The sequence below is a fragment of the Taudactylus pleione genome, unplaced genomic scaffold (assembly GCF_031769625.1).
Source record: "Taudactylus pleione unplaced genomic scaffold, aTauple2 ptg000115l, whole genome shotgun sequence".
Classification (NCBI taxonomy): domain Eukaryota; kingdom Metazoa; phylum Chordata; class Amphibia; order Anura; family Myobatrachidae; genus Taudactylus; species Taudactylus pleione.
Window position 1 is genome coordinate 705,489 of NW_028284517.1, and position 27,012 is coordinate 732,500.

The window sequence follows — 27,012 nt, forward strand, 5'->3', positions numbered from 1 at the left end:
TTTTCAGGGCATTTTAGGGGCGTACATAAATTACCGGCTACGACCGACATAGAAGGCCGGAAGTAGTAAAACGTCACTCTGCGAGCAGGTTAGAGGCCTGGCTGATCGTACAGCTTAAGGTAGGGTAGGAGCTCCCGCAAGCCCCAGAGTACAATCGACACTATTGAATGTTATTGATGTTAGGATTGATGTATCTATTTTGTGCCACACAATGCAAGCAGCTAATAATCGTTTGTTGTAGCTAATAACACTGTTAATTGGCTCGTAATTGATTCAGCTGAGTTTGCATTAGCAAATAATAAGAATAAATACATTTCATGGGGATGGTTTATTCTATATGGTTTTTGTTAATTTTTGTGGGCGTCACAACGACTGACTCGATCGCTAGCTACTATCAGAGGAGGTGTATTGTTCACGTATGGGCGTCACTTTGGTTGCGACCGACCGGCTGTGCGATTGCTTCCTTTTTCAGTTTCTCGGTCGTTAGGCGTACGACTGAGCGGCCGCTTATGACCGCCTCTGAATGTCTCTTCTACCCATTACATATGTGATTTCAGTCACATTTGCATGCATGTACTGTATGTTTTCTTAGAGATGTAAGCGATCAGGGTTGCATGTAGAAACTCCTTGCATCTACTGTCCTTTTGTGTTTTTAACCATTACAGAAAATGTAAGGCACATCAACTTCTATAAAAAAAAATTCTTTAAAAGTTACGTTTTGCTTTTCTTTTCTCTAAGAATGCGGACTCGACTCCACCCCCAACCCCTTTTTTTAATATTATAGAACTATCACATTACATTTAAAGCCTTAAACCTTTTAACCACATAAGGCTTTTTTTTCTGGTTAAGTGTTACATTACCGTCCTGTTGCACCACCTAGTGGTCGTTTTAGAGACCACATTGCAAAGACCTGTTCTGTGCGTTGCATTGGCTAAAATCATTTTCTCCTTGTTATTCCAAATATGTGAATCTGTCCTTCTAACCATATGTGCTTTGATGAAATTCACTCTCTGCTGTGTTGACCCTCCCACCTTTGTCCATATTCTTTAACTAGCAAAATCCTCCTAATCAACTAAGTGTCTCTGAGAGTTCCAACTGATCACAAGGGATCAACACCAGCACAGCTATTAGTATCCTCGGTACTTCCCCTTTCATGCCCTTAAAGACAAGTCAATACTCAGTCTGAAAGCAGTGGAACGGGACCAAGTACTCTTCGCAAAGCTTGAAATCTCACTGAATCCCATGACACTTCCACCAAACAGTTCTTCTAAACACAGCATCCAAAGCCACCAAATCCCAAATGGTCTAGAGTGTGATGTAATCATGATCCAGCTGCCCCATGGGCATCAATTCTTTAACTCCAAGAAATCGTGGGTCAGTTGATGCAATGATATTTAACCCACCGACTGTCATGACTTATGTTGAGTTGATTTACAGAGGATATTTTTGTATTGTCTCATTTTTGGTCTTCTCACAGTACACCAGTCCCAGTTCCATTGCCCCACCCTGTCATTCCGTGTGTGGGATACTGTCACGTGTAGAACCGGACCAACCCAAACATAATGATTCCAAGTAGGATCCAAGTCAGGCTCAGGTTCCGAGTCTCCATGCAGAGAGGGCTGGCTGGTTGAGTGTGCTGTACTGTCCCAGGGCCGGATTAACAATTGGGCGGGTGGAGCTACAGCTCCAGACCTCCCATTGAAAATAGGCCCACAGGATACACTGACTGCAGTGCAGACAGGAAAAAATATTTTTTTCCTGTCACCACCGACAGCCGAACTTACTGCCCAGCTCACTCACCTCCCGGCCACACAAAGCTGAGCCCATCGTAACCTCCACAACCCCCTCTCGGCTGGTCGACCTAAGCCCCACCCACCACTGGCAGTCGAAGCTCTGCCTCTATGTGCCTTAAGCTCAAGCTTAAGGTCAGTGTAAGGTTTGGCCTCTGGGCCTGATTCAGAGCCGGACTCTCTGAAAGAGCGCTCGCTCTGAATCAGGGCGTTTTTTAATAATTTTTGTGCGGCCTCCTGGCCGCTCGCATGGCTGTGGGTGACCATCCACAGCTATTGCGAGCGGCCAGGTGATGGTCACGATGGTCTCAACCATCGGGGGTTGCGACGAGACCCTTGTGGTAGGGGCTCGATCCCGCAAGCCCCAGTGAGCTTCTGGCTTTTAATAGAGCCGGAAGCTCACCACTGACATCACTCGTGATGTCAGTGGGGCCGCCTCCAAACGGCAGGCGTTCCTTGGGAACGCCTCCATTTGGCCAACCACCCCCCTGCCCGTCTCCAAAATGGGGCGAGCTGTCGATCAACATCGACAGCTGCCCCCTTTTGGTGTGAGACCCGTCGCGACGGAGCGCCCGTCGCTAGCCGGGTCTCACACATGCGCAGTGGCCAAACATCAACCCCGCTTGTGAGCGCATAGCGCTTGCGAGCGGGTCTGAATCAGGCCCTCTGTGTATTATTTATGTATGTTTTGTGTGTGTGTGTATATATATATATATATATATATATATAATATATATATATATATATATATATACATACATATATATATGTGTGTGTGTGTTAAATTAGGTGGGTACAGGAGCATATATATATATATATATATATATAGCGTTCCCGCTAGGCTCTTTTAGCGGGGCGTGGCGCCCTGCCCTCCTTCTGGAGGGCAAAAAGCGCCCTGCCCTCACAGCCTGCGGGTGCCGTTCTCACCCGTGGGACGCAGTGTCCCACGGGTGGAGAAACATGTGGTGTCCCGGTCACCGCCGGAGAATAGACGCTGGGCGCATGCGCCCGACATATATTCTCCCTTTCTGCAGCGCTTGGGGGCTGCCCGGCATGTCCGTAAGCGCCGGGCACGCCTCCAAGTATGACGAAAAGGGGACGCATTTTATAGACACGCCCCCTTTTCAAGACCACGCCCCCTTTTCGGGGTTGCCCTCTCTAGCTCCGGCGCCCTGCCTGCCGCCGGAGCTAGACTGAACACTATATATATATATATATATATATATATATACAGTAAGGTGCATAAATATTGGGACATTGACAGAATTTTTAGATTTTGGCCTCTATTCACCACCACAATGGTTTTGAAATGAAACAAACAAGATGTGCTTTAACTGCAGACTTTCAGATTTAATTTGAGGGTAATTACATCCAAATCGGGTGAACGTTGTAGGAATTACAACAGTTTCTATATGTGCCTCCCACTTTTTAAGGGGCCAAAGGTAATGGGACTATCAACTCAAAAGCTATTTCATGGACAGGTGTGGGCTATTCCCTTGTTATTTCATTATCAATTAAGCAGGTAAAAGGTCTGGAGTTGATTCTAGGTGTGACATTTGCATTTGGAATCAGTTGCTGTCAACTCTCAATATGAGATCCAAAGAGCTGTCACTATCAGTGAAGCAAGCCATCATTAGGCTGAAAAATGAAAACAAACCCATCAGAGAGATTGCAAAAACATTAGGTGTGGCCAAATCAACTGTCTGGAACATTCTTAAAAAGAAAGAACGCACCGGAGAGCTCAGCAACACCAAAAGACCCTGAAGACCACGGAAAACAACTGTGGTGGATGACAAAAGAATTATTTCCCTTGTGAAGAAAAAACCCTTCACAACAGTTGGCCAAATCAAGAACACTCTCCAGGAGGTAGATGTATATGTGTCAAAGTCAGCAATCAAGAGAAGACTTCACAAGAGTGAATATAGAGGGTTCACCACAAGATGCAAACCATTGGTGAGCCACAAAAATAGGAAGACAAGATTAGAGTATGCCAAACAACATCTAAAAAAGCCATTACAGTTCTGGAACAACATCCTATTGACAGATGAGACAAAGATCAACTTGTACCAGAGTGATGCGAAGAGAAGAGAAGGAAAGGAACTGCTCATAATCCAAAACATACCACCTCATCAGTGAAGCATGGTGGTGGTAGTGTCATGGCGTGGGCATGTATGACTGCCAGTGGAACTGGTTCCCTTGTATTTATTGATGATGTGACTGCTGACAAAAGCAGCAGAATGAATTCTGAAGTGTTTCGGGCAATATTATATGCTCATATTCAGTCAAATGCTTCAGAACTCATTGGACGGCGCTTCACAGTGCAGATGGACAATGACCCAAAGCATACTGCAAAAGCAACCAAAGAGTTTTTTAAGGCTAAAAAGTGAAAATTTGCAGTAGAGGCCTGGCAGAGCATCACCAGGGATGAAACCCAGCATCTGGTGATGTGTATGCGTTCCAGACTTCAGGCTGTAATTGCCTGCAAAGGATTTGCAACAAAGTATTAAAAAGTGAAAGTTATATTTAGGATTGTTTAGTTTGTCCCATTACTTTTGGCCCCTTAAAAAGTGGGAGGCACATATAGAAACCGTTGCAATTCCTACACCGTCCACCTGATTTGGATGTAATTACCCTCAAATTAAATCTGAAAGTCTGCAGTTAAAGCACATCTTGTGTGTTTCATTTCAAAGCCATTGTGGTGGTGAATAGAGGCCAAAATATGAAAATTCTGTCAATGTCCCAATATTTATGGACCTGACTGTATATACACATATATATATATATATATATATATATATATATATATATATATATATACATATACACATACAGTACCAGTCAAAAGTTTGGAGACACCTTCTCATTCAATGGTTTTTGTTTATTTAAATTATTTAGTAGATTACTACTAAAGACATCAAAACTATGAAAGTACACATATGGAATTATGTTGTAAAGAAAAAAAAGTGTTCAACAAATCAAAATATGTTTTATATTTTAGATTCCTCAAAGTAGCCCCCTTTTGCTTGGATGACCGCTTTGCACACTCTTGGCATTCTCTCAGTCAGCTTTACTGTCTGCTTGTATAAAACACACTAAAATCCAGTTAAGTAATCAACGTCTCAGAACTTGTATTCATTCCTTTGTTAGGATTACCAAAAGGACAAATACAAGTTCTGAAACATTGATTACATAAACGGGTCAGTGTGTTTTATACAGGCCATCCAGAGTGTCACACCCATACACACACACCCATACACACACACGCAATCAGCTTACTCCAGACCGCCCTGTGTCTGGCACTGCCCCCCAAGTGCATGACGTCATGCTGTCCTGTAGAGGGGCCTGGAATTGCAACACTGCCCGGAGCATCCTGAGGACGCTGCAAAGACTGCAGAGTGTCTGACTGGGCAGCACTGCAGGAGTGATACTGGCTGCATGGTGCAAGCACCCTGCTAGCCAGTAACAAGGGCCATGGGGTAGCGACAGTGCTGCAAACAGAGCAGTGCAGCATCACCAGTCGCATACCTGTAGTTATGGCACTGTATACAGTCAAAACACACCCACAACACAGGCTTCACCCCTAGTGGCGGAACTCGTGACTGGTGGGCCCATGTGCAGAAATATGTTTTGGGCCCCCCTCCTCGGTATGCAATCGGGAAGCCGACTGCCTAAATACCGGCAGCCGGCTTCCCGACTGTCATATCCTGGCAAGGGTGAAATGCCGGGCGTCTAGATGTAGACGCCCGGCATTTCCCCGACGCCGGGAGACCGGCGCCCGGCATCCCGATCGTAGTGATGCCGGGCGCTGCGAGCGGACAGCCGCGGGGGGGGGAGAGGGGACTTAGATTTAGGGCTCCCGGGGAGTTAGGGTTAGGCACCCCCCGGGAGGGTTAGGGTTAGGCTAGGGGGAGGGAGGGTTAGGGTTAGGCACTCCCCGGGGGACTTAGGTGTAGGCAGCGGGGAAGGGGGTGGTTAGGGATAGGCACTTAGAGGGGGGATTAGGGTTAGGCACGGCGGTATTTTTTCATACCAATTCCCCCCTCCTTGCCCCACCCCAAGTTCATAGTGCCGTGGGTGACAGGGAAAGGTAGAGGGTGACAGGGAGATAGTGACAGGCAGTGGCTGATAAGGAGAGGGTGACAGGGAGAGGGTGACATGGACTGGGTGACAGGGAGAGGGAGTGGGTGACAGGGTGAGGGTGACAAGGAGAGGGTGACAGGCAGTGTGTAACAGGAAGAGGGTGACAGGGAGAGAGGCAGTGTGTGACAGGCAGAGGTGACAGGCAGTGTGTGACAGGCACTGGGTGACAGGGAGAGGGTGACAGGCAGTGGATGACAAATATATTACTTATATTACTATTTACTTACGTGATCCCAGATCTGCAGCTCGTGGATCCTCCTCTCCTCCTTGGATTTTTTTAACAACAGGGACAGTCACGAAATTGTGACATCAGATCCCAGGCACCAGTAGCAAGGACTACCTCAGAGAGGAAGAGCCAGGCCAGTTGGGGAAAAGCAGGGCGGGACCGGGAGGAGCAAGTAGGAGAGAGGATATAAGGGGAGGAGAGGGGGGCCCAGCCAACTCCGGCCGGATCATATCCACGACCATAGGTAGCGCATCATTCCATAATGTTACCACTGGGACGGGTTGGAGTCACGTGGTGGTGTATAATCAGTCAATCTGACTCATTATAATGCAGCCAGCTGCAGGACCCTTTATTGCAGTGGGCCCCAGTGGAATGCACCAGCTACACTGCCGGTAGTTCCGCCACCTGCACACCCCTATGTAAATCACACCTATACCACACTGGTCATGACCCCACCTCACCAGTAACACTGCTGCAGCGCTGGTCACACCCCCTGCAGCGGCACACAATAGGCCCTTCATAAATTTCAGCTCCAGGCCCATGTGGACATTAATCTGGCACTGTACTGTCCATCTAGGGATGTGCTGCGCTGTCCATTCAGAGGTCTATTGCATACATGTATAGCAGAGCAGCGTGTATGCTTCCCCCAACTTCCCCCCCACCGCGGCACCCTGCGGCCCGCGGGCGGGACAGTGGGACAGTCCCAGAAAAACGGGACTGTCCCGCTAAATGCGGGACAGTTGGTAGGTATGATATAAGCACTGTGCGTTTGTACTGCTGCTCTGACTCTTACTTTCAAAATGTATTTATTTCAATTAAAATCACAAATAGGTATACTTGCAAAATACTCTTATGCCATTTTTCAGCCTAGATTTGTAGATACCAACCTGGTAGGCTTGGCTTTCCTTGATCCAGGGCCGGACTGGGACTAAAGAGAGGCCCTGGCATTTCAAGAGCAGACAGACCCACCTCGCGTCAGCATCTGGCTCCAGGCAAAGCCTCCTCCCCTTACTATTCATGACCCTCTCACTTCTTAGTATATGCTCAAACAAATATAATTAATCTTAGAACAATATACAAGCAGTGGCGTAACAAGGGTATTTAGAGCCCAGGGCAAATTTAAAAATGGAGACCCCCCTATGTGCGCGTCAAAAAAATGGATGTGGTCACTTAAAAATAGGGCGTGTCAACATGACACACACCCCTTTCTTGTCGCTCTGAACATTCCTTTCCATATGCACCTTAACTAGTGTTCACTCTAGCTCCAGTGGCAGGCAGGGCGCTGGAGCTAGAGAGGGCACTTCTCTGCGCGCACCTTGGGTGTGCGCGCCCGAAAAGGGGGCGTGGCCATTGAAAAGGGGGCATGTTTATAAGACGCGTCCCCTTTTCATCACTCTTGGGGGCGTGCCCGGCACTTACGGACACGCCAGACAGCCCCCTTATATAGTGCCCCACATGCGCCAAGCGTCTATTCTCCGGCGGTGACTGGGTCACCGCACATTTCCCCACCCGCGAGACACTGCGACTCGCGGGTGAAGACGGGATCCACAGGCTGTGAGGGCAGGGTGCTTTTTGCCCTCCAGAACGAGGGCAGGGCATCACGCCCTGCTAAAACAGCCTAGTGGGAACACTACTTAACCCCAGTAGTGCCCCTTATACAGTACCCCCAGTATGCAATGTCCCCAGTTGTGGTCCTTCTTATGCAGGCCCCTAGTAGTGCCCCTTATACAGTACCACCAGTAGTGGTCCCCCTTATGCAGCCCCCATTAGTTCCCCTTATACTGTACCCCCAGCATGCAATGCCCCCAGGAGTGGTCCCACAAATGCAGCCCCCCATTAGTTTCCCTTATACAGTGCCTCCAGTAGTGGTCCCCCTTATGCAGTGCCCCTTATATAGTGACCCCAGTAGTAGTCCCCCCCAATGCAGTGCCCCCAGTAGTGGTACCCCCTATGCAGTGCCCTTTATATAGTGCCCCCAGTAGTAGTCCCCCCCCATGCAGTGCCCCCAATAGTGGTCCCCCTTATGCAGACCCCCAGTAGTGATCCCCCCTATTCAGTGCCCCTTATACAGTGCCCCCAGGTGTGGTCTCCCCTATGCAGTACCTCCAGTAGTGGTCCCCCGTATGCAGGCCCCCAGTGGTGATCCCCCTATTCAGTGCCCCCCAGTAGTAGTCCCCAGTAGAGGTCCCCCCGCCTGATGCAGTGCCCCCAGCAGTAGTTCCCCCCCAGTAGTAGTACCCCCCCAGTAGAGGTCCCCCGATTCAGTGCCCCCAGCAGTAGCCCCTCCAATAGTAGTCCCCAGTAGAATCCCCAACCCCAATAGTGATGCCCCCAGAAGTGCCCCCCCCCCCGATGCAGTGCAGATACAAACGTAAAAAAAAATAAAAAAATACACTTACCTGAATCCACGCTCCAGCCACAGCTTCCGCCGCCCAGGGATCAAATGCAGGATTTACACACATACATACACACACATTAAATATATATGTATAAACATGGCTGTGAGGTTCTGAATTTGTTGTGGACCCGGGGTGGTGATAGGAGCAGACACAGAAGCAGACTTAAATGAAAAAGTGAAGTTTTTAATAAGTGACTTAGAAGACATGGGAATGGCAAATGAAAAAGTCCAGGTATAGCACTAAAGTGCACTTGGTTACTGTAGTGGGGGTTAATGAGAAAATGTCCAGATAGTGACAGGCAGGAATAGTCCAGTATACAAGTATGGTGAGATGAAAACAGAATGCAGGTATAATGAGCTGTAACTAAATGCAGAAAATTAAATATAAAAAGCAGCGCTAAATCTTTGAATCATTTATTGGTTAATACCAAAAGCACATTAAATCACATAAAATAACACTAAATAGCATTCAACCTATAAATATTACTTGCAAGTAGTAAAAAATATATAGAGAAAATTAAAAATAAAAATAATATAAAAAGGCACTATTTAAGATAAAAAATAGACATGCATGTCAAAAAATGAATGTAGACTTGATATCCTCAATATACACCTATATCAGGCAATACAAAATATACTGCACCAAATGTTTAGCACTGGAATGGGTTCCGTATTTGGATCTGGGTGGAACAATCAGCCGAAAAAGGAAATCCAATAAGTGACTGAGCACATAATTTGTCCTCACCGCATGGACCCTCCTACATGGACAAATATTACCTCTGTAAGTCTCTGAAGGGTGGTCCAATAATTCGTAGTAGCGGTGGTCTGAGAAGAAAAATGCTCAAAGTCACAGTTCAATGTCCACAGTTCCTGGTACCAGGCTGAAGATCATGAATTCTTCAAATAAGGACTGAGTCCCAACGATAATAGGTTTCCAAATGAAGTGCAAATGCAGGTGCAGATGATGCCTGAATCCTGGTGTAACACCAACGCGTTTCACTGCCGCTCTGGCAGCTTTTTCAAGGTGTCTGTGGTCTCTCAAATGTGCCTCTTAAATAGTGCCTCCCATTAGAATTGATTAATTTCCGCTGAGTGTAATTGCATCACTCATACCCTTAAAATCTACAAAACATTGACATATTTTATCCTTAATACAAAATTAAGTTTTATATAAAACACAAATGGAGGCAAACCGATCTCTTATATAATATAATAAGGATATTAACCCACTTACTTATATTCTAATTGTATGGACATATCTTCCGTCCTATAGAGGATTATATGCTTATCTCCCATTGGTGTATATAAACCACATGTTTTTTGGCAGGGAGAAATAGCCATGGGGAGGGGCACGGCATTAAGTATCCCTGCGTCCCAAACCTCGTTTTGATCCTCTGACAGCTAACAGAGGACAGAGCTAAAAGATGTAGATCATAAGGATCAGCCCGCTGGGAAGCGAGCGGCCTGTGGAACGCAACGCCGTACAACGTTGCGTTCCACTGGGACTCCTCCTCCACAGCGGTATACGATCCAATAATATGTTATTCCGCACTAGGAAGTGTATAACCCGTGGAGCCCAGCGTGATTAACGCCGCGGTCCACAGTACGTCCCTCCATCAGTGACAATGAGGTATCATATCTTATAGGTGGGAAATAACACTTGTACCCATTCTAGATCCCGGGTCTCATTGGTAACCGCTTTATTTACATATGGACCCTTGTAATCCTAGCTATATTTAGAACCTTCCAACCTGGAAAAATTTTTTACAGCTCAGTAATACACTTGTTAGATAAAAAAAACATCAAACAGAGTGGATCTAATGGAAGTGAAATATAATCAATTCCATTAGTACCTCTAACTATATACTAATTCTAGTTGAATACATATGAAGATTCTGACCTAAACAAGCTGTAGAATATTCCTATTGTGAATCATTCATATAAACCCAAAATGAATAAATTTCTTAAAAAGAGGATATACCAAAGGTATTAAAGATAGTAATAAATCCCATGTCAAACTATAACTTCCCTCCATGGATGTACAAAGGAATTCATTACCCCATAGTGCAACAGGCTGAAAATAACTATCAGCTGACATGGTGATGAGCTGTAACTAAATGCAGGTATGGTGAGCTGTAACTGATGCAGGCAGAGGTAGTGAAGTCCAGCTGGGAGTGAAATGAAGCAAGGTGCAGGGAAACAGTAGGTTCAGGTACTCAGGCAGGTAAGAAGGTATATGGAGGGTGCAAGGTAAGTCCAGCAGGTTGGAGCAGGCAAGGTTCAGGCTAGTAGCGTAACCGACAGGCAGGCAGATAAGGCACAGGTACTCTCTCTCAGCCGCAGCTGAGAAACATGTTGCACTGGCAAAGGAAGGAAGGCTCTGGACCTTCCTAAATATTCAGTGCCGTGCTGTGACTGGCTGGAATGAGCACAAGACCTACCAGATTGGACAGCTGGAATCACATGGCCGCAGGCAAGATGGCGGCGCCCATGCCCACGGAACGGAAACACCGCCAGACCTCACCAGGCCTAGTAACAATGTGCCTGCACAGAACCACGCGCAGCCAATGCCCCTCGCCAAACACCAGCACCGCTTCCAGAGACCCCCCGCCATAACAACCTCACAGGTAATACCCGGCGGGTACCATGCCAAGAAACCCTGGCCGTGACACTGCCATTGTATTGTGTGAGCCAGACTCCCTGTGATCACTTTGTTGTGCTCCACTTCCGGGTCTCAAGTTGCGTGGCTGCGTGAGGATGTCGCTCCGAGTCCAGTCTAGGAGTGGGGGAAGACTGTGTGCGTCCCTCGCTGCTGCTGCTCCTGGCAGTGGGTGGGGCCTGGCAATCACGGGAGGAGGGAGTGGGCCAGCCAGTGTCTGTGTGGCTGGATGGTGCTACCTGCTGGCTGAGGAGACAGCGGTGGGGACTGGTTGAGATCTCACCGGTGATTGGCTGTTGCGGCGCTCTGCATGTAGCACAGCCATACACTACATAACCCGCTCAAATTTTGCGATCACTGGGTTCGTCAGGAGGGGTTTCTGGGTACACAGAAACCCCCCTGCATGCGCTAATGCCGCCGCACATCAGTCCTCCCGGGCTGGCGTGCTCTGCATTGTGGGAGAGACGTCATCTTTCCCATTACCCACTGCAAGAGCCAGAAGGCGGAGCTCATGAGTGTGTGCAGCAGCCATCCTCAAACCCGGCCGCCGCGTCATGACATCATCATGCAATGATCTGGACGCAGCTTAATACAACCTGGACAGGTCACGGTTCAACCAAATCCCCAAGTATTTAAGCTTTGGGGGATGCCAGGAGAAGGGAAAAGAGGCCTTTAAACCTTCCGCCACTGTGGGGGGAGTGAAAGGTTAACTGCTATAGATTTAGAGTAGTTTATTTTGAAATTAGAGAGAGCACCAAAGTCCCGGTGCTTAGTAAACTAAGTTAGGTACAGAAACAGAGGGGTTGGTAAAGACGGCCAGAAGGTCGTTGTCAAACAAGGCCAGCTTATATTCACGCCCATCTACAAACAACCCAGACATGCCAAGGTTTAATCTAATAGTCCTAGCCGATGCCTCCATACACAAAACAAAAATAATGGGGGATAGGGGGTATCCCTGTCTAGTGCCATTAAAAATCCACACTGGGTTAGAAAGGGCACCATTTATCTTAATACGTGCCATAGGTGTGGAATATAAAGCCAGGATCCTATGCAAGGAGGCAGGACCAAACCCCATGTGTGCCAATAAACCCCTCATGAAATGCCAATGTATTCTGTCGAAGGCCTTCTCTGCATCAGTGGATAACAGAAGAGCTGGGGACTTTTCCGTTACAGCAAGATGCATCAAGTCAGTTACCTTGGTAGTGTTGTCTCGTGCCTCCCGGCCCGGGACAAAACCAACCTGGTCTGAAAGAACTAAAGCAGGAAGAAGAATCTTCAGTCTGTTCGCAATAAGCTTGGCAAATAGTTTAATATCTGTATTCAGTAGGGAGATAGGCCTATAGCTGGAGCCAGCGTCGTAGCTAGACGGCAGTGCGCCCTGTGCAGCACTGCCGTCCCTCTCCGCTCCCTCCTCCCCCCCCCTGAGCTCTTACCCTAACTTCCGTGAGGAGGAGGGAGGGCGGGATCTTCCGCCGATTTTCAGTGACCACTGTCCTGCGCGCACCACTGCCGGAGGTCTCTATCTGCAGACCTCCGGCACAGAGAAGTATGTGGCCGATGCCGCTGGAGGATGGCGCCCGGTGCACATGACCCCTCAGCCCCCCCCTAGTTACGGCCCTGGCTGGAGCACAGGGCTGGGTCCTTACCGTCCTTATGGATAACCGCAACATGGGCTTCAAGAGACTGGGATAAAAAAACTATCTTATCAGATACAGGGGCCTATTCATCAACACTAAAATAAAGTTTTTAAAGACATTTTCCTTAAATAACGTTATTTTAGTATTCATGAAGATACTTAGCACAGGAGATAAATTATGTATTTTCGGAATTTGATGGAGTTACTATTCGCCACTGTGAGGTGGCGAAAAGCAGGTAACACTTACCTGTGTCAGCGTGTGCAGGTCCCCCGGCATCTCCCTACGGCGCTCTGGTCTCTCCTCTAGCTCCGTCTGCTATGCTGTCATGTGTTCTCCCCAGCAGAGCACAATAAAGTTTAGAAATAAAAAAAACTTTTTTTTTTTCTCTAAACAGTACTGTGTGCTGCTGGGAGACCACATGACAGCATAGCAGATGGAGCCGGAGGCTGCTGCGCGGGCAGGTAAGTGCTGAACGGGGGGGAGGTGAGCGGGGGGGAGGGGGGGCAGGTGAGCGGAGGGGGGGACACAAACTTACCGCATCTGTAGGCAGTGCTGCGCATGCGCTGGTTTTACAGATGTAACAGCGCATGTGCAGCACTGCTTCCAGCTGCGGTAAGTTAGAGCAGGCAGGGATAACTGTCTATTTCCCGAAAAGCTGTCATCACAAAAATGACAGCTTTTCGGAATAGATAGTTATAGGGAGGAGGAATTATGAATTCCTCCGGTAATTAGGTAGAACTCCATGCGAGTTCTAAACCTAATTACCTCCTGGGAAACTTTAGTTATGATGAATAGGCCCCACAGAGTTAAAAGCCGACAACATCTTGGGTAAAGGAGTGGTCTTAAAAATGTTATAATACGAAACCGTATAGCCATCAAGGCCTGGGCTTTTACCAGTAGTGGTGTTTTTTAGAGCTTCTTCCAATTCCTCCAATGTAAATGGGCTGTCTAACCAGTCTCTATCCCCGTCGGAGACAGAGGGGAAACTAACCTTCCGGAGATAATTAGATACAGTCTCCTGAAAAGCGCCAACCTCTGCGGAAGAGCCCAAGGACGAAAGGTTATACAGCTGCGAATAGTAAGATTGAAATGCTGAGGCAATAGCGGGGGTCAATCTACAATCTCTACCAGTCCCATCCTTGACCACCTCTATAAAAGATACCGCTCTCTGAGCCCGCAAGGCCCGTGCCAATAATTTACCTGGTTTATTGCCCCATTGAAAATAATGATTTTAGTTTATTGAGTTCAGATTATTACCAGGTATTTATATATTTATATATATTTATTCAGATCGGGCCAAGGATAAAGCTTTCTGATCTGCAGCTGTCAAAAAGGCTTTTAGGGGTATTCAATATGGAGCGAAAACTCAGTTTTTGCGATGTTTTCGCACCGATGATGTCATTTTTGCTGGTTTTGGTTTTACACCGTATTCAATTTCAAAGACTTTTCGCAGGTTCGAAAAGTCTTTGAAAAAAAACGGGGATAACTTTTCACCATTGAATAGGTGGCGAAAAAAAGTGCAGAATTGGGGTTTAGGGGTGCAGGCTTAAAAAAATTAGCCTGCACCCCTGGGATTGACATTTTAAAAATAACTGTCAAAAAAAGTTTTTAAAAAAAATAGGGATACCCCAAAAAATTAATTTAAAAATTGGGGTGAAAAAAAAAAAAGGAAAAAAGTGTTTAACAATAGGGAAATAGGTTCAGGGCTATTCTGCAAGTATGCGGCAGGTGTTTTCTACAATAGGCTATTAGCGGCAGGTGCATAATTGCAGAATTTTTTAAAACTTACTTTAGGGACATAAAAATATGCTAGTACCCATTTTCATGTACCCCAAATTTGATGAGACCACTTAAACAAATGAAAAAAATAACCTAAGTGCTCTTCTGCAACACTTCTTCAATGTCGGGAAAAAAACACCTGCTGCAGCTATTTAAATCGCCGACTTTCATTTGCAGGCTAAAATGGGGGTACCCATAGTGATCCCCCATGTTTTTACAGCTTTAGGGGGGTCCTACAATTTATTCCAGGTAAATTTCATATTTTTTCGCAGATCCCACTTCGCAGGTTCCCGTTTTCGTAGGTTTTATATTGAATACGGGGATAAAGCGGGCGCGTGCCCGATACTTTATCCCAGGAAAATCTCCGATGTGGAGCGAAAAGTCCAGCACGGACTTTTTGCTCCCATATTGAATACCCCTTTTTGTGTTTCAATTCAAACAATCTAATTTGCTGGAGCAATTGTGGCTTACGACCAATCAATTTACCCTTCAATACACATTTGAGAGGGTATATGTTCAGGAAGCCAGCCTTTGCAATGCCGACAGCCGGCTTCCCAACTACTTAATCCCGGCGAGGATTAAATGACAGGTGTCCAAATCTAGACGCCTGTCATTTTACCGACGCTGGGAGACCGGCGCCCGGGATCCTGATCAAAGTGATGCCGGGTGCTGGGTGTGGACAGCCGCTCGGGGGGGTAAGTTAGGGGCTCCCAGGGGGGACTTAGGGTTAGGCACCCCCTCCGGGAGGTTAGGGTTGGGCTAGGGGGAGGGTTAGGGTTAGGCACCCCCCGAGGGACTTAGGTTTAGGTGGCGGGGAAGGGGGAGTTAGGTTTAGGCACTTAGGGGATTAGGGTTAGGCAGAGGGGGGGTTAGGGTTAGGCACCCTAAAGGAGGGTTAGGGGGTAGAATTAGATTAGTTTATACTTACCTTTATGACGATCGGGATTTCCTCCTCTGTCGGGCTGCCGTTGCGGCCAACGGTATATCATACTGAATGCACTTGTGAGCCTCCCAAACAGTGAGGCTGGAAACCTCAGGAGTGTGATTTAGTTCAAAATAGTCAGTGAGAGTCTGGTCCAACTGAAGTCTACAATAAGCATCCGAAAGAAGACTTTCATTTAAGCGCCAAGTGCAAGGTTTAGGGGAAAGAAGACTGGTAGAGATTGTAAGAGTGACCGGGGCATGGTCAGACCAAGTCAGTGGTTCAATAGAGGTATGTTGTAAGAGATGTAAGAACCTATGGGGCAAAAAAAAATTGTCCAAAAATGAAAAATGTATAGTCTCGGTCAGTAGGGTTATTGTGCGCTTTTTTAAAATGATGTGAGACACTATGTTCATCGAATTCTTGCAGTATATTTTTTTGATGCTCATGTATCCTTTGTTTTAAAGATCTTGTTGTTTTACCTACAAATTGTTTCATACATGGGCATGTTAGCAGATACATTACTCCGCTGGTATCACAGGTGATTTGATCTTCAATTTTATACTTGTCCTTTGTTGTATTGGATTCGAATGAAGTCACAGGTTTGCTAGTTCTGTATTTGGAGGTTGTGCAAGTTTTTGCATCTTCCACAATAGAAAAATCCTTTGTAAAAGACAAAGATATCATAATAAAAACTGATGATACTCTAGGCAGGCCTGTGACTCTCCAGCTATTGTGAAAATATAAGTGCCAGCATACCCTACCACTGATCAGCTGATAAAGCATGCTAGGACTTGTAGTTTCACAACAGCTGAAGAGCCACAGGTTGGCCAGAACTGCTTTAGGGCACCATGATTCAAAAAAGTTTGGGAACCACTGACAAACTGTATATCGTTTGGGCTTGGATCTGCACCTGGGTCTACTGTGGGGTGTAGGTGGTGGATATGGACCGGACACCAAACAGCTAAGACTTCAACTGCCAGGAAGCAATGGTTCCTCCCCCGTAAACCCCGTCCCTGAGTCTGAGGCAAATCAGTTTGTTAACAAGCCGAAGGCAGGAGGAGGAGAGGAGAGAAGGAAGACTGGTACACAGAAGAATCACACTCTTACATCAAAGAGACTGGAAACCTGGTGACCAGGAAACCCAACCCAGAGAAGCCAGGGGCATCAGTGCGGGTGCCCTGTGGACCCTATGGACTTCAAAGAAAGAGAGTTAACAAAGGTAAGTTTTACCATAACTCTCATTTTCTTCTTCAGGGTCCATAAGGATCCACAGTGGATGTCCCATAGCAGTATTCAAGGGTGGGGATGCTCCTGAACTGAGAGGAGTATCCTGCGTCCAAATGAAGCATCCTGAGAGGCAAAGGTATCGAAGGCATAAAACATAAGAAAGGTGTGGACAGAAGAACACGTGGCCACCTTACAAAGCTATTCAGCTGAGGCGCCACAGCGAGCTGCCCACGAGAGTCCCACGGAGCGAGTGGAATGAGCAGAGATGGTAGCCGGCACAGGAAGGCTCATCTGTGTGTAAGCCTGTGAGATAGTCATGCGAAGCCATCTGGCCAGAGTCTGTTTGTTAGCTGGCTAGCCCTTCTTGTGGAATCCATAGAGGACAAATAGGGAATCTGTTTTCCGAAGAGAACTTGTACAGTCCACGTAGATCCTGAGAGCACGGACCACATTCAACGAGGCCTCACCTGCCGAGAGATCTGGTGATTGGAAGCCCAGGACTACGATTTCCTCATTCATATGGAAATGAGAAACAACCTTGGAAAGGAAGTCAGGACAAGTTCGAAGAACAGCCTTGTCCTGATGAAAGATCAGAAATGGGGAGTGACAGGAAAGTGCCCCTAAATCTGACACCCTATGGGAGGACGCAAGAGCCAGGAGAAAGTCTTCGCTGTGAGCCACTTGAGTTTCACAGATTCCAGGGGTTCAAATGGAGGGCTCTGAAGGGCCTGGAGAACCACTTACAAATCCCACATTGACACCGGAGGAACGAAAGGAGGTTGAATTCGGAGGACATCCTGAAGGAAGGTGTGAACATCCAGCAGTGGAGCAATTATGCGCTGGAACCAAATGGACAGAGCAGAAACATGTACTTTCAGCGAGGCCAGGCGGAGACCAAGGTCCAGTCCTGCTTGAAGGAGGGCCAGGACTCTAGAGACTATAAAAACTTGAGGGTCAAAACTTCTGGTAGCACACCACTGGAAGTATGTTTGTCTACTGTGACCTTCTACAACCTTTCACACTTTAATTGCATTTATTTCCAGGTCATAAAATTTTCTGCACCTTTTAGCTTGATAAACCCATTTATGGCTGTATGCATGTTCTTACAGACATAATGATACAGCTTGTGTGCTCTATGCTTCGCTGCTACTATGCTGCACTGGAAACACTCTGGGCCTGATTCTGACCCGGTCGCAAGTGCTGTGCGCTCGCAACTGGGTCGATGGTGGGCCAGTGTGCATGTGCACGATGGAGCCGGCTCCGTCGTGCGCATGCGCGAGACATGGATAGCGATGGGCAATCCGTCACTCCGGGTCTTTTACCAAAGGGGGCATGCTGTCGATGTTGAGTGACAGCACGCCCCCTTTGGTGGGCGGGCCGGGGGAGTGGCTGCCCAAACGGCGGCGTTCCCATGTGAACACCTCCGTTTGGGGCCGGCCCCACTGACATCAAGAGTGATGTCAGTGGGAGAGATTTCGGCTCTGTTAGAGCCGAAATCTCTCTGGGGCTTGCGGCAACGAGACCCTACCACAAGGGTCTCATCGCAAGCCCGATGGTTGCGATGGTCGTGACTATCGCGACCATCTTCCTGGCCGCTTGCTACAGCTGTGGGTGGTCACCCACAGCTAAAAAAAAAATAGCCCTGCCCTGATTCAGAGCGAGCGCTCTATCAGAGCGTCCGGCTCTGAATCAGGGCCTCTGGGCCTAATTCAGACCCACTCGTGAGCACTGAGCGCTCGCAAGCGGGTTGATGTTGGGCCAGTGCGCATGCGCACGTCGGACCCGGCTCTGTCGTGCGCATGCGCGAGACCCGGATAGCAACAGGCAAGCCGTCGCTATGGGTCTCGCTACAAAGGGGGTGTGCTGTCGATGGTGAGTGACAGCACGCCCCCTTGCCGGGGGCATGCTGGGCAGACGGAGGCGTAGCCATGGGAATGCCTACTGTCTGGGGCCGGCCCCACTGACATCACAAGTGATGTCAGTGGGAGTGCTTTCGGCTCTGATAGAGCCAAAAGCACTCCAGGGCTTGCGGAAGACGAGACCCTACCATAAGGGTCACCCACAGCTATGCGAGCAGCCAGGAGGCCACTCTAAAATCAGGAAGGACGGCCCTGATTCAGAGCGAGCGCTCTGTCAGAGCGTCCGGCTCTGAATCAGGGCCTCTGTGCTGTCTTCACTATGTGTTCTATGGCAGTGTGCACTGTACATTTGCTGTGGCTAGTATAGTGGTTTATTGAAGAAGTGATGGATACACCAGTACTCAGATACACACTGGTTGGATGCAGTGGATCTTGAGCGGGAGTCACACAGCTCACCAGCCAGTGAGTATATGCAGGATGTGGATAGTGATGCAGGATCACTCTGGAAATGCTTCTGGAGTAGGTAAATCACAGATCTCACTGGAGCCGTGTACCACTGCGTCGCTCTTACATAGTGACAAGATGGCACAGTGCATGCACAGTGCTAGGTTCAGCAGCCATCTTGGTTAGGGAATGAAGCCTCCCCATAGGAACTATCATGGAGTCTGAGCAGTAGCGTGTACACCATTTTCAACAGTGCTGACCAGCAGGGCCCATTAAATAAGTGATGTGCAGTAAGGAAATAATACATTCTGGCCCTACATTTTATCCCTGCTGTTCTGCCCGTTTCTGAAGAAGCCAGAGGAGTTCCTGAAAGCAGTTGTGCACAGGAACAGAATGCTTAAGCATAATGCAGAAATCTAATCCAACACTGGCACTATTTGTGGTGTCTAGGTAATGTGGATCAGGACTGCGCTCTCCCTATGGAGTCAGTAATTGGTCAGGAAAGTGCAGAACTTGGCATCTGCAGGATGTTTTTTGGTGGCCAGGGCAAAATGTGCAGCAAAGGGACTGAGCTAACAGTTTGTATCTTGACATAGGCATTACTTGGTATGAACTGGATTCCAGTAACATGATATCTTGCTTCTTTGTAAAGACCCTACTGTGGGCCTGATTCAGCTTGGATCGCAGTTGCTAATATGCACGCAATCGGCCAATTGTTGCATTCTGTGCATACGAATGCATCACAGTGTGCGTGCGCGAACCGGCCACTGCAATCCGGACTGCCATCGCAGTGACTACGCAGACCCATTGCATAGTAATTGACAGAAAGTACCGTTTGTGGGTGGTTACGGGGGGGGGAGAAACCCAGGCGCGCCAGGGCGTTTGAATGCCATTGCAGGGGCATGTTTTAAGTATCCACTGAGACGCCCTACGCAGCCTGAGGCCTCATAGTGTGCGATAAAGTTAGCAATTTCTGAGTAAGGTCAGACCATGTGCAAGTGTGCGTGAGGCTGCGATGGTACTTGATTATACCGATGGTTTCGCACTCTTTCTAACATTTCAGATGTGTGTAAGGTAAAGTGGGCGTCCTTATGTAGTGCTGCAGTGGCATGGCGATCACAATTAGCATACTATCGCAGTGGAACTGCGTGCGTATTAGCAATTTCATTAGCAGTTGCATTCCTTACTGAATCAGGCCCTGTGTTATTTAACTTGACATCCTGATAACCTTATTGTTACTCAGATGTCCAATGGTCATGCAGTTGATTCGATGCCGCGTCCTCAGACGCAGCAGCGGAGTACAGAAGCCGGCAGTGGGAATCTTATAACTGAAAGCACCTTCCTGTGGCTTTTGCATACTTTAGCAGAGCCTCGGAGAAAGAAAGAGACAGAGGCGGAGATATTTACATCTATCTCTGTATTAGGCCCATTGCTGTCAGCTCTCATATCCCAAAGCAGGTTTAGGCTGTTTTTCTTTTTGCAGATAATAGGAAACAGTTTTTGTTCAGGGCAGCTGCTTTCAGCTTTAATATCTTTAACCTTCAGTGTGCACGAAAATGTTCTCCAATTTATTCTAGGGCGGCCCACTTGTAGAACCTTACTGAGACATGGTGACGTCCGCAATAACAAACAAACACAAAAAGGTGTAATAACATGAAAACACAGGAAATGTGTCTTACTTTCCGAGGTGAAAGTTGTGTGTCCCTATGCCAGAAAGTAATGAATATCTGAGCCATGTAACTAAGTAGTAGCTCCCCAAGGTGCAATCAGGGTGCAAACACTACGATTGGGAAAACAACAGAGACATAATAGCAATCATATGGCCTGATTCATTCGCAACTGCAAATACACATGCAATCGGCCCATTGTTCCATTCTGCATATGCATCACAGTGTGTGAACCAGCCACTGCTATGGGGACTGCGCAGACCAATCGAGGGATTGACAGGAAGCGCCATTTGTGGGGAGGTGACGGGGGGGGTCAGAGAAACACAGATGTGCTAGTGCGTTTGAACGCTGTTGCATGGGCGTGCATAACTTATTCACAGCAAAGCCTTAGGCAGTTTGAGAACTCATAGCGTGTGATGAGGTTATCAATTCCTGAGTAAGGTCAGAGCTTGTGCAAGTGTGCGTGAGGCTGCGATGATACTCTGTGTTACCGATGGTTTTACTATCTTGCTATGGATTACGGATGTGTGTAAGGTAAAGTGGGCGTCCTTATGTAGCGCTGCAACGGCATAGTGATCGCAATGGATTAGCATACTATCGCAGTGAGACTGCGTGCGTAATCACTATTGCAATAACAATTGCGTTCCATAATGAATCAGGACCATAAGTGTAGTATCTTTATACACCAAATCATTATAACCAAAGGGGGTAATTAACACACATACAGTTAAGAGAGTTTAAAGCCATGTATTTGAATCATAAATGTTTCAAGCATTTATCTCAGTCCACTCCAGCTAGGGAAAGAAAATTCCAAACACCAATTTCTGAGTACATGTTTAAGTGGACCTCAGGGTTCATGGCTCTTTGGTTGATAGTGGGAGCCCAATGATGGTGGTGGGGCATGCCACCCTGGGGGTGTGGGGGTTGTGCATCTTTGTTGGTGGTGGGGGCACATGCCATTCAGGGTGATGGTGGGGGTACATGTCTCTCTTCATGGCTCCTGAATGTCAGGGCTGTGGTCTTGTTTGGGGTTCTTGTTATTGTAATGATAGTGTGACACAATTGCAACACAAAATATCAGCGCCTGTACAAGAATAAGTATGCACAAGATCACCACCCAAAACTGCAGATAACTTGAAGGAGGTTGGTATTGTTCAGGGGGCATTGAGGCACTGGCCTCTCCGTTGGTCACGTGGGACCTGGCCACTCCAATGTCCCTGGCTTTTCCAGTTATTTTAGCGGCAATGGTGATCATTTTGAGGGTGCTAGCTTGTCTAATGTTTAAGGGGGCACTGGCCTCACCCATGGCTGCCTCAGGGACACTGGCCTCCACTGTGGCAATCTCAGGGGCATTGGCCTCTCCCATAGTGGCCTCAGGGGTGCTTGCCTCTCCTGAGGTGATCTCAGAGGCACTGGCCTCTCTGGTGGCAGTCTTGGGGGCACTTGCCTCATCCATGATGATGTCGGGGTCACTGGACTTGACAGATGTGATGTCAGGGGCACTGGGCTCTTCAATGGCTGACTCAGGTGCACTGGCCTCTCCTTTGGTCTTGCGGGTTCTGGCCACTCCAATGACCCTGGCTTTTTCAATTATTTTAGCAGCAATTGTGATCATTTTGAGGGTGCTAGCTTCTCTAATGTTTATGGGGGCACTGGCCTCACCCATGGCAGCCTCAGGGATACTGGCCTCTACTGTGGCAATTTCCGGGGCACTGGCCTCATCCATAGTAGCCTCAGAGGCGCTGGCCTCTCCTGAGGTGGTCTCAGAGGCACTGTCCTCTCCGGTGGTCTTGGGGGCACTGGCCTTACCCATGGTGATGTCAGGGTCTTTGGACTCTACAAAGGCAATCTCAGGGGCACTGGCCTCATTGGTGGTAGTCTCAGGGGCACTGGCCTCTTCTGTGGTGGTCTTGGAATTGCTGGCCTCTCCCATGCTGTCCTTGGGGGCACTAACCTCTCCTTCAGGGTGTGTAAGGGGAGACTATATAGATAAAAGATAAAAATATAAAACAGTGATACAACTATAAAGATAAATGTTTTGTCAAGTTAAAAACTGCTGCTGTATATATAACGTACAATGGGACATTTATGAAAATTGGTCCACAGGTAACTGCTAAGAGTATGTGGCAATGTCATCAGTAGCCAGACTGTGTATATTTTAGCCTCACACCTACCCCACTCCAACCTATACTACTTACACTGGTATACCCTCACACCTACCCTACTCCCACCTATACTACTCACATTGGCATGCCCTCACACCTACCCTACTCCCAGCTATACTACTCTCACTAGTACACCATCACATCTACTCCAACCTATACTACTCACATTGGTATGCCCTCACACCTACCCTACTCCCACTGGTACAGCCTCACACCTGCCCTACTCCCACATATACTACTCTTACTGGTACACCATCACATCTACTACAACCTATACTACTCACATTGGTATGCCCTCACACCTACCCTACTCTCACTGGTACAGCCTCACACCTACCCTACTCCCAACTATATAACTCACACAGGTACACCATCACATCTATTCCCACCTATACTACTCACACTGGTACAGCCTCACACCTACCCTACTCCTACATATATTACTCACACTGGTACACCCTCACACCTACCCTACTCGTCCTATACTACTCACCATGGTATACCTTCACACCTACCCTACTCCCACCTATACTATTCACACTGGTATATGATCACACCGAGCCTACTTCACCTATACTACTCACGCTGGTATACCCTCACACCTACCCTACTCACACATATACTACTCACACTGGTACCCCCTCACTCCTACCCTACTCCTCCTATACTACTCACACTGGTACACCCTCACACCTATCCTACTCCTCCTATACTACTCACACTGGTATGCCCTCACACCTACCCTACTCCCACATAATCTACTCTATTTCTACCTATAATAAATCCACCAGTAATCCCATTTTTGGAACTGTCTTAATCCTCTTTCTGAGTCAGTCTCACTCTTCCCATCTAAAATGTGACATTTTCTCCTTAGACTGTAATCTAACCCATGAGCAGGGCCCTCCCAAACCATTTTATTTTTTTTGTCTACCATTTATGTCCCTGTTTTAGTTATCATGTGTTTTCCTTTCTGTCTATTGCTGCCCAGGGTAATGCTTTACAAATCAGATACAATAATAATAATAATAATAATAATAATAATAATATTATTATTAATAATAACATTTATTCATAGTATTTGAGCCCTAATGACTAAAGTAGTTTCTATGCAAAATCTACTTGTTAATGAAATCACACTGATACTTTTCAGGGCTTGCTCTTGTATTGTGTTTTACAAGGGGTTCCATATAAGAGGCTGAAAGAAACCTTATATGAAAATTAGCGATGTTTGCTGGCCCCCGTGTTTTGGTTTTGGAGCTGGATTCATCATTGTATTTTTGGGGGTTTTGGATTTGCAAAACCACCCTTAAGTGTGTTGGTTTTGGTTTTGGATGTGAATTTAAAAAACAAAATAGATTAAAAAATAAATAAAAACAGCTAAAATCATGTAATTTATGCAATCCAAAACCCAAAATTCGGATTTAAAATCTGAATTCTGAACCACGAAAACATTAGAACCGCGTCTCAGGAGATCAGAACCGTGACTTGGATTTACCCGGATTCATGAAATTCGGATGGATTCGTATTTCTGGAAGACCGAGCCACACATCTCAATGCAGGGAAATGACACTGATGAGCCCATTTGAATGTATATGTCTCTGAATTTTATTTTCCCAAGTATATAACAGCTTCCTAATGGGGTAAGGTGCAATCAGGGAGATTGCTGGACTCTTCAGGGAGTCAGGGAGATATCTGCTATTACTTCAGGGAGTCTCCCTGACAATCAGGGAGAGTTGGCAAGTATGATTCATAACTCAATGGCATTTTGATGCACGTGTCACAAAACATTTAAATACTATTAAATATGAATAAACAAAATGATACTCACAATATCTCCATCATATTCATAATCTTCCAATTGGCACTGTATGCCAGGGAGAAATGCAAGGACTGTAAGTACAAAGACAACATGTTACAGCCTTTACCTGTGTATATATGACTATGCAATAGTGTGTTATGTTCATGTACTGCTATGTACGTATTCTAATAAATACACATGAATAAACATTGGAAACCCCCCCCCCCCCTTTAGTGTGAGCCCCACACGCACAGCTTGCTCCACTTTCTGGCTGGGCAATCTTGGCAGATATCAGGGTTGGACTGCCCATCTGGAAGTTCTGGCAAATGCTAGAAGGACCAATGCCCAGATGGGCTGGACTGGCCCGGCCAATGTCGGTCTTTGGATTTGTTGGCGCACGCCCTGTCGCCTGCAGCAGCCCTTGAGAATGACAGCCCTATTTTTGGGTGCGTGCTCACAAGTGTCCCTCTTCCCCATCTTCAAAAATTGGGAGTTATGCTAATGTAGTGCCAGCGTTACCTAACAGAACCAACCAAATACCAAATGTTTAACTATAGCACATGTATGAATCCCCTGCAGGATGAGCTCTGTAGTGTGTGTATTTTAATACAGAGAATAATGTACACTTCTATGTCCTAATATTATATATAGTTGTAAGAGCATAGACTAAGAAGTGGGAGGAGTCAGGAATAGTAAGGGGAGGAGTCTATGCCAGGAGTCAGATGCTGATACGAGGTGGGCCTGTGTGCTTTAAATGCCAGGCCCTATTTTTGGTCCCAGTCCGGCCCTGGCAAATATGATATATAAAAGCCTAACTGTGGCATGTATGTCCCAGGGATAAGTGGCGTCTATGTAAAGGAACCCGAGAAATGTGCCTGCCTCTCTTTGGTTACATTTATAAAATAAATATAAAATAATGTTACATGCATGCAAGCTAAATGTTGGAATACTCACAGCATAGGATCCAAAGCATCTTGCTCTGTGTACACCTCATTGCAAATCAGGGGCCTGTGTCTGGGAGGGGAGGTTATATGGCAGTAATGACATCACACACTGTGATGTCATAGTAGTCTGCTTTACAGGGAAACTGCACCTCAATAATAAGTGACCTGTATAAGTATCAGTAGTTATACAGGTAGAATGACCGGTAATGCTGCCTCTCAGTACACTAGGAACTACTGACGTACACTTTGTGCCTCTGATGTCACTAGTTCTCAGTGAGGTGGTAGGAGGAATATTGGTTCAGCCCTCAGAGCACCTGCTTGCCCTGTGTCTAGGTGACAGATAAAGGGAAGATATTGTTGTTATGTGTGCGCTATTTGGCAGTGATAATAGTGACACTAGCGGGATTGCTGATACACCAACTGCTCTTTATACAGATAAAAAATACGCATTTATTGTGCTCAAAATGCAGAAGCAATTGCGCCCGATTTTGCATCCACCTCTCCACTGGCCACAATATGTGTATTTTATTATCGATATATCTGAGTACTAAGTGATGCAATATATAGGAGGTTACATCCAGTGCCAGAATAATGTCCACATGGGCCTGGAGCTGAAATTTATGAAGGACCTATTGTGTGCCGCTGCAGGGGGTGTGACCAGCGCTGCAGCAGTGTGACTGGTGATGTGGGGTCATGACCAGTGTGGTGTAGGTGTGATTTACATAGGGGTGTGCAGGTGGCGGAACTACCGGCGGTGCAGCTGGTGCATTCCACTGGGGCCCACTGCAATAAAGGGTCCTGCTGCTGGCTGCATTATAATGAGTCAGATTGACTGATTATACACCACCACGTGACGCCAACCCGTCCCAGTGGTAACATTATGGAATGATGCGCTGCCTGTGGTCGTGGATGTGATCCGGCCGGAGTCGGCTGGGCCCCCTTCTCCTCCCCTTATATCCTCTCTCCTACCTGTTCCTCCCGGTCCCGCCCTGCTTTTCCCCGACTGGCCTGGCTCTTCCTCTCTGAGGTAGTCCTTGCCACTGGTGCCTGGGATCTGATGTCACAATTTCATGACTGTCCCCGATGTTAAAATCCAAGGAGGAGAGGAGGATCCACGAGCTGCAGTTCTGGGATCACGTAAGTAAACAGTAATATAAGCATACCTCCCAACATGACCCTCTCCAGGAGGGACACAATGCTCTGGTCCTGGACTTCCCTGGTAATTTATGATTGGTGGAGGCTCCAGAGGTGGGGCTGCAGCACAGTCCAAAATTCAAATAAGGGAGTCACCCCAACTGCCAGTGAGTCCCAGCCAGTGATATATGGCAGTGTGTGAAATGACAGTTGGTGTGGC

At 47.2% G+C, this 27,012-nt stretch overlaps 2 protein-coding genes across 2 annotated transcripts in view; both read right to left on the reverse strand.

Annotated features, from left to right (window-relative positions):
- LOC148524859 (fatty-acid amide hydrolase 1-like) overlaps positions 1-17,880 on the reverse strand; it is a 68,127-nt gene extending 50,247 nt beyond the window's left edge. The window contains exons 1-3 of the mRNA XM_088471593.1: positions 17,844-17,880; positions 17,526-17,578; positions 16,077-16,214 (exon numbers count right to left, since the gene is read on the reverse strand). Of these exons, the coding sequence (XP_088327719.1) occupies positions 16,077-16,214; positions 17,526-17,578; positions 17,844-17,880 (228 nt within the window). The remainder of the gene's footprint in view (positions 1-16,076; positions 16,215-17,525; positions 17,579-17,843) is intronic.
- A 3,862-nt stretch (positions 17,881-21,742) lies between these two features.
- LOC148524860 (fatty-acid amide hydrolase 1-like) overlaps positions 21,743-27,012 on the reverse strand; it is a gene marked incomplete at its 5' end in the record, with an annotated part of 54,936 nt that continues 49,666 nt past the window's right edge. The window contains one exon of the mRNA XM_088471594.1: positions 21,743-22,732. Within this exon, the coding sequence (XP_088327720.1) occupies positions 21,743-22,732 (990 nt within the window). The remainder of the gene's footprint in view (positions 22,733-27,012) is intronic.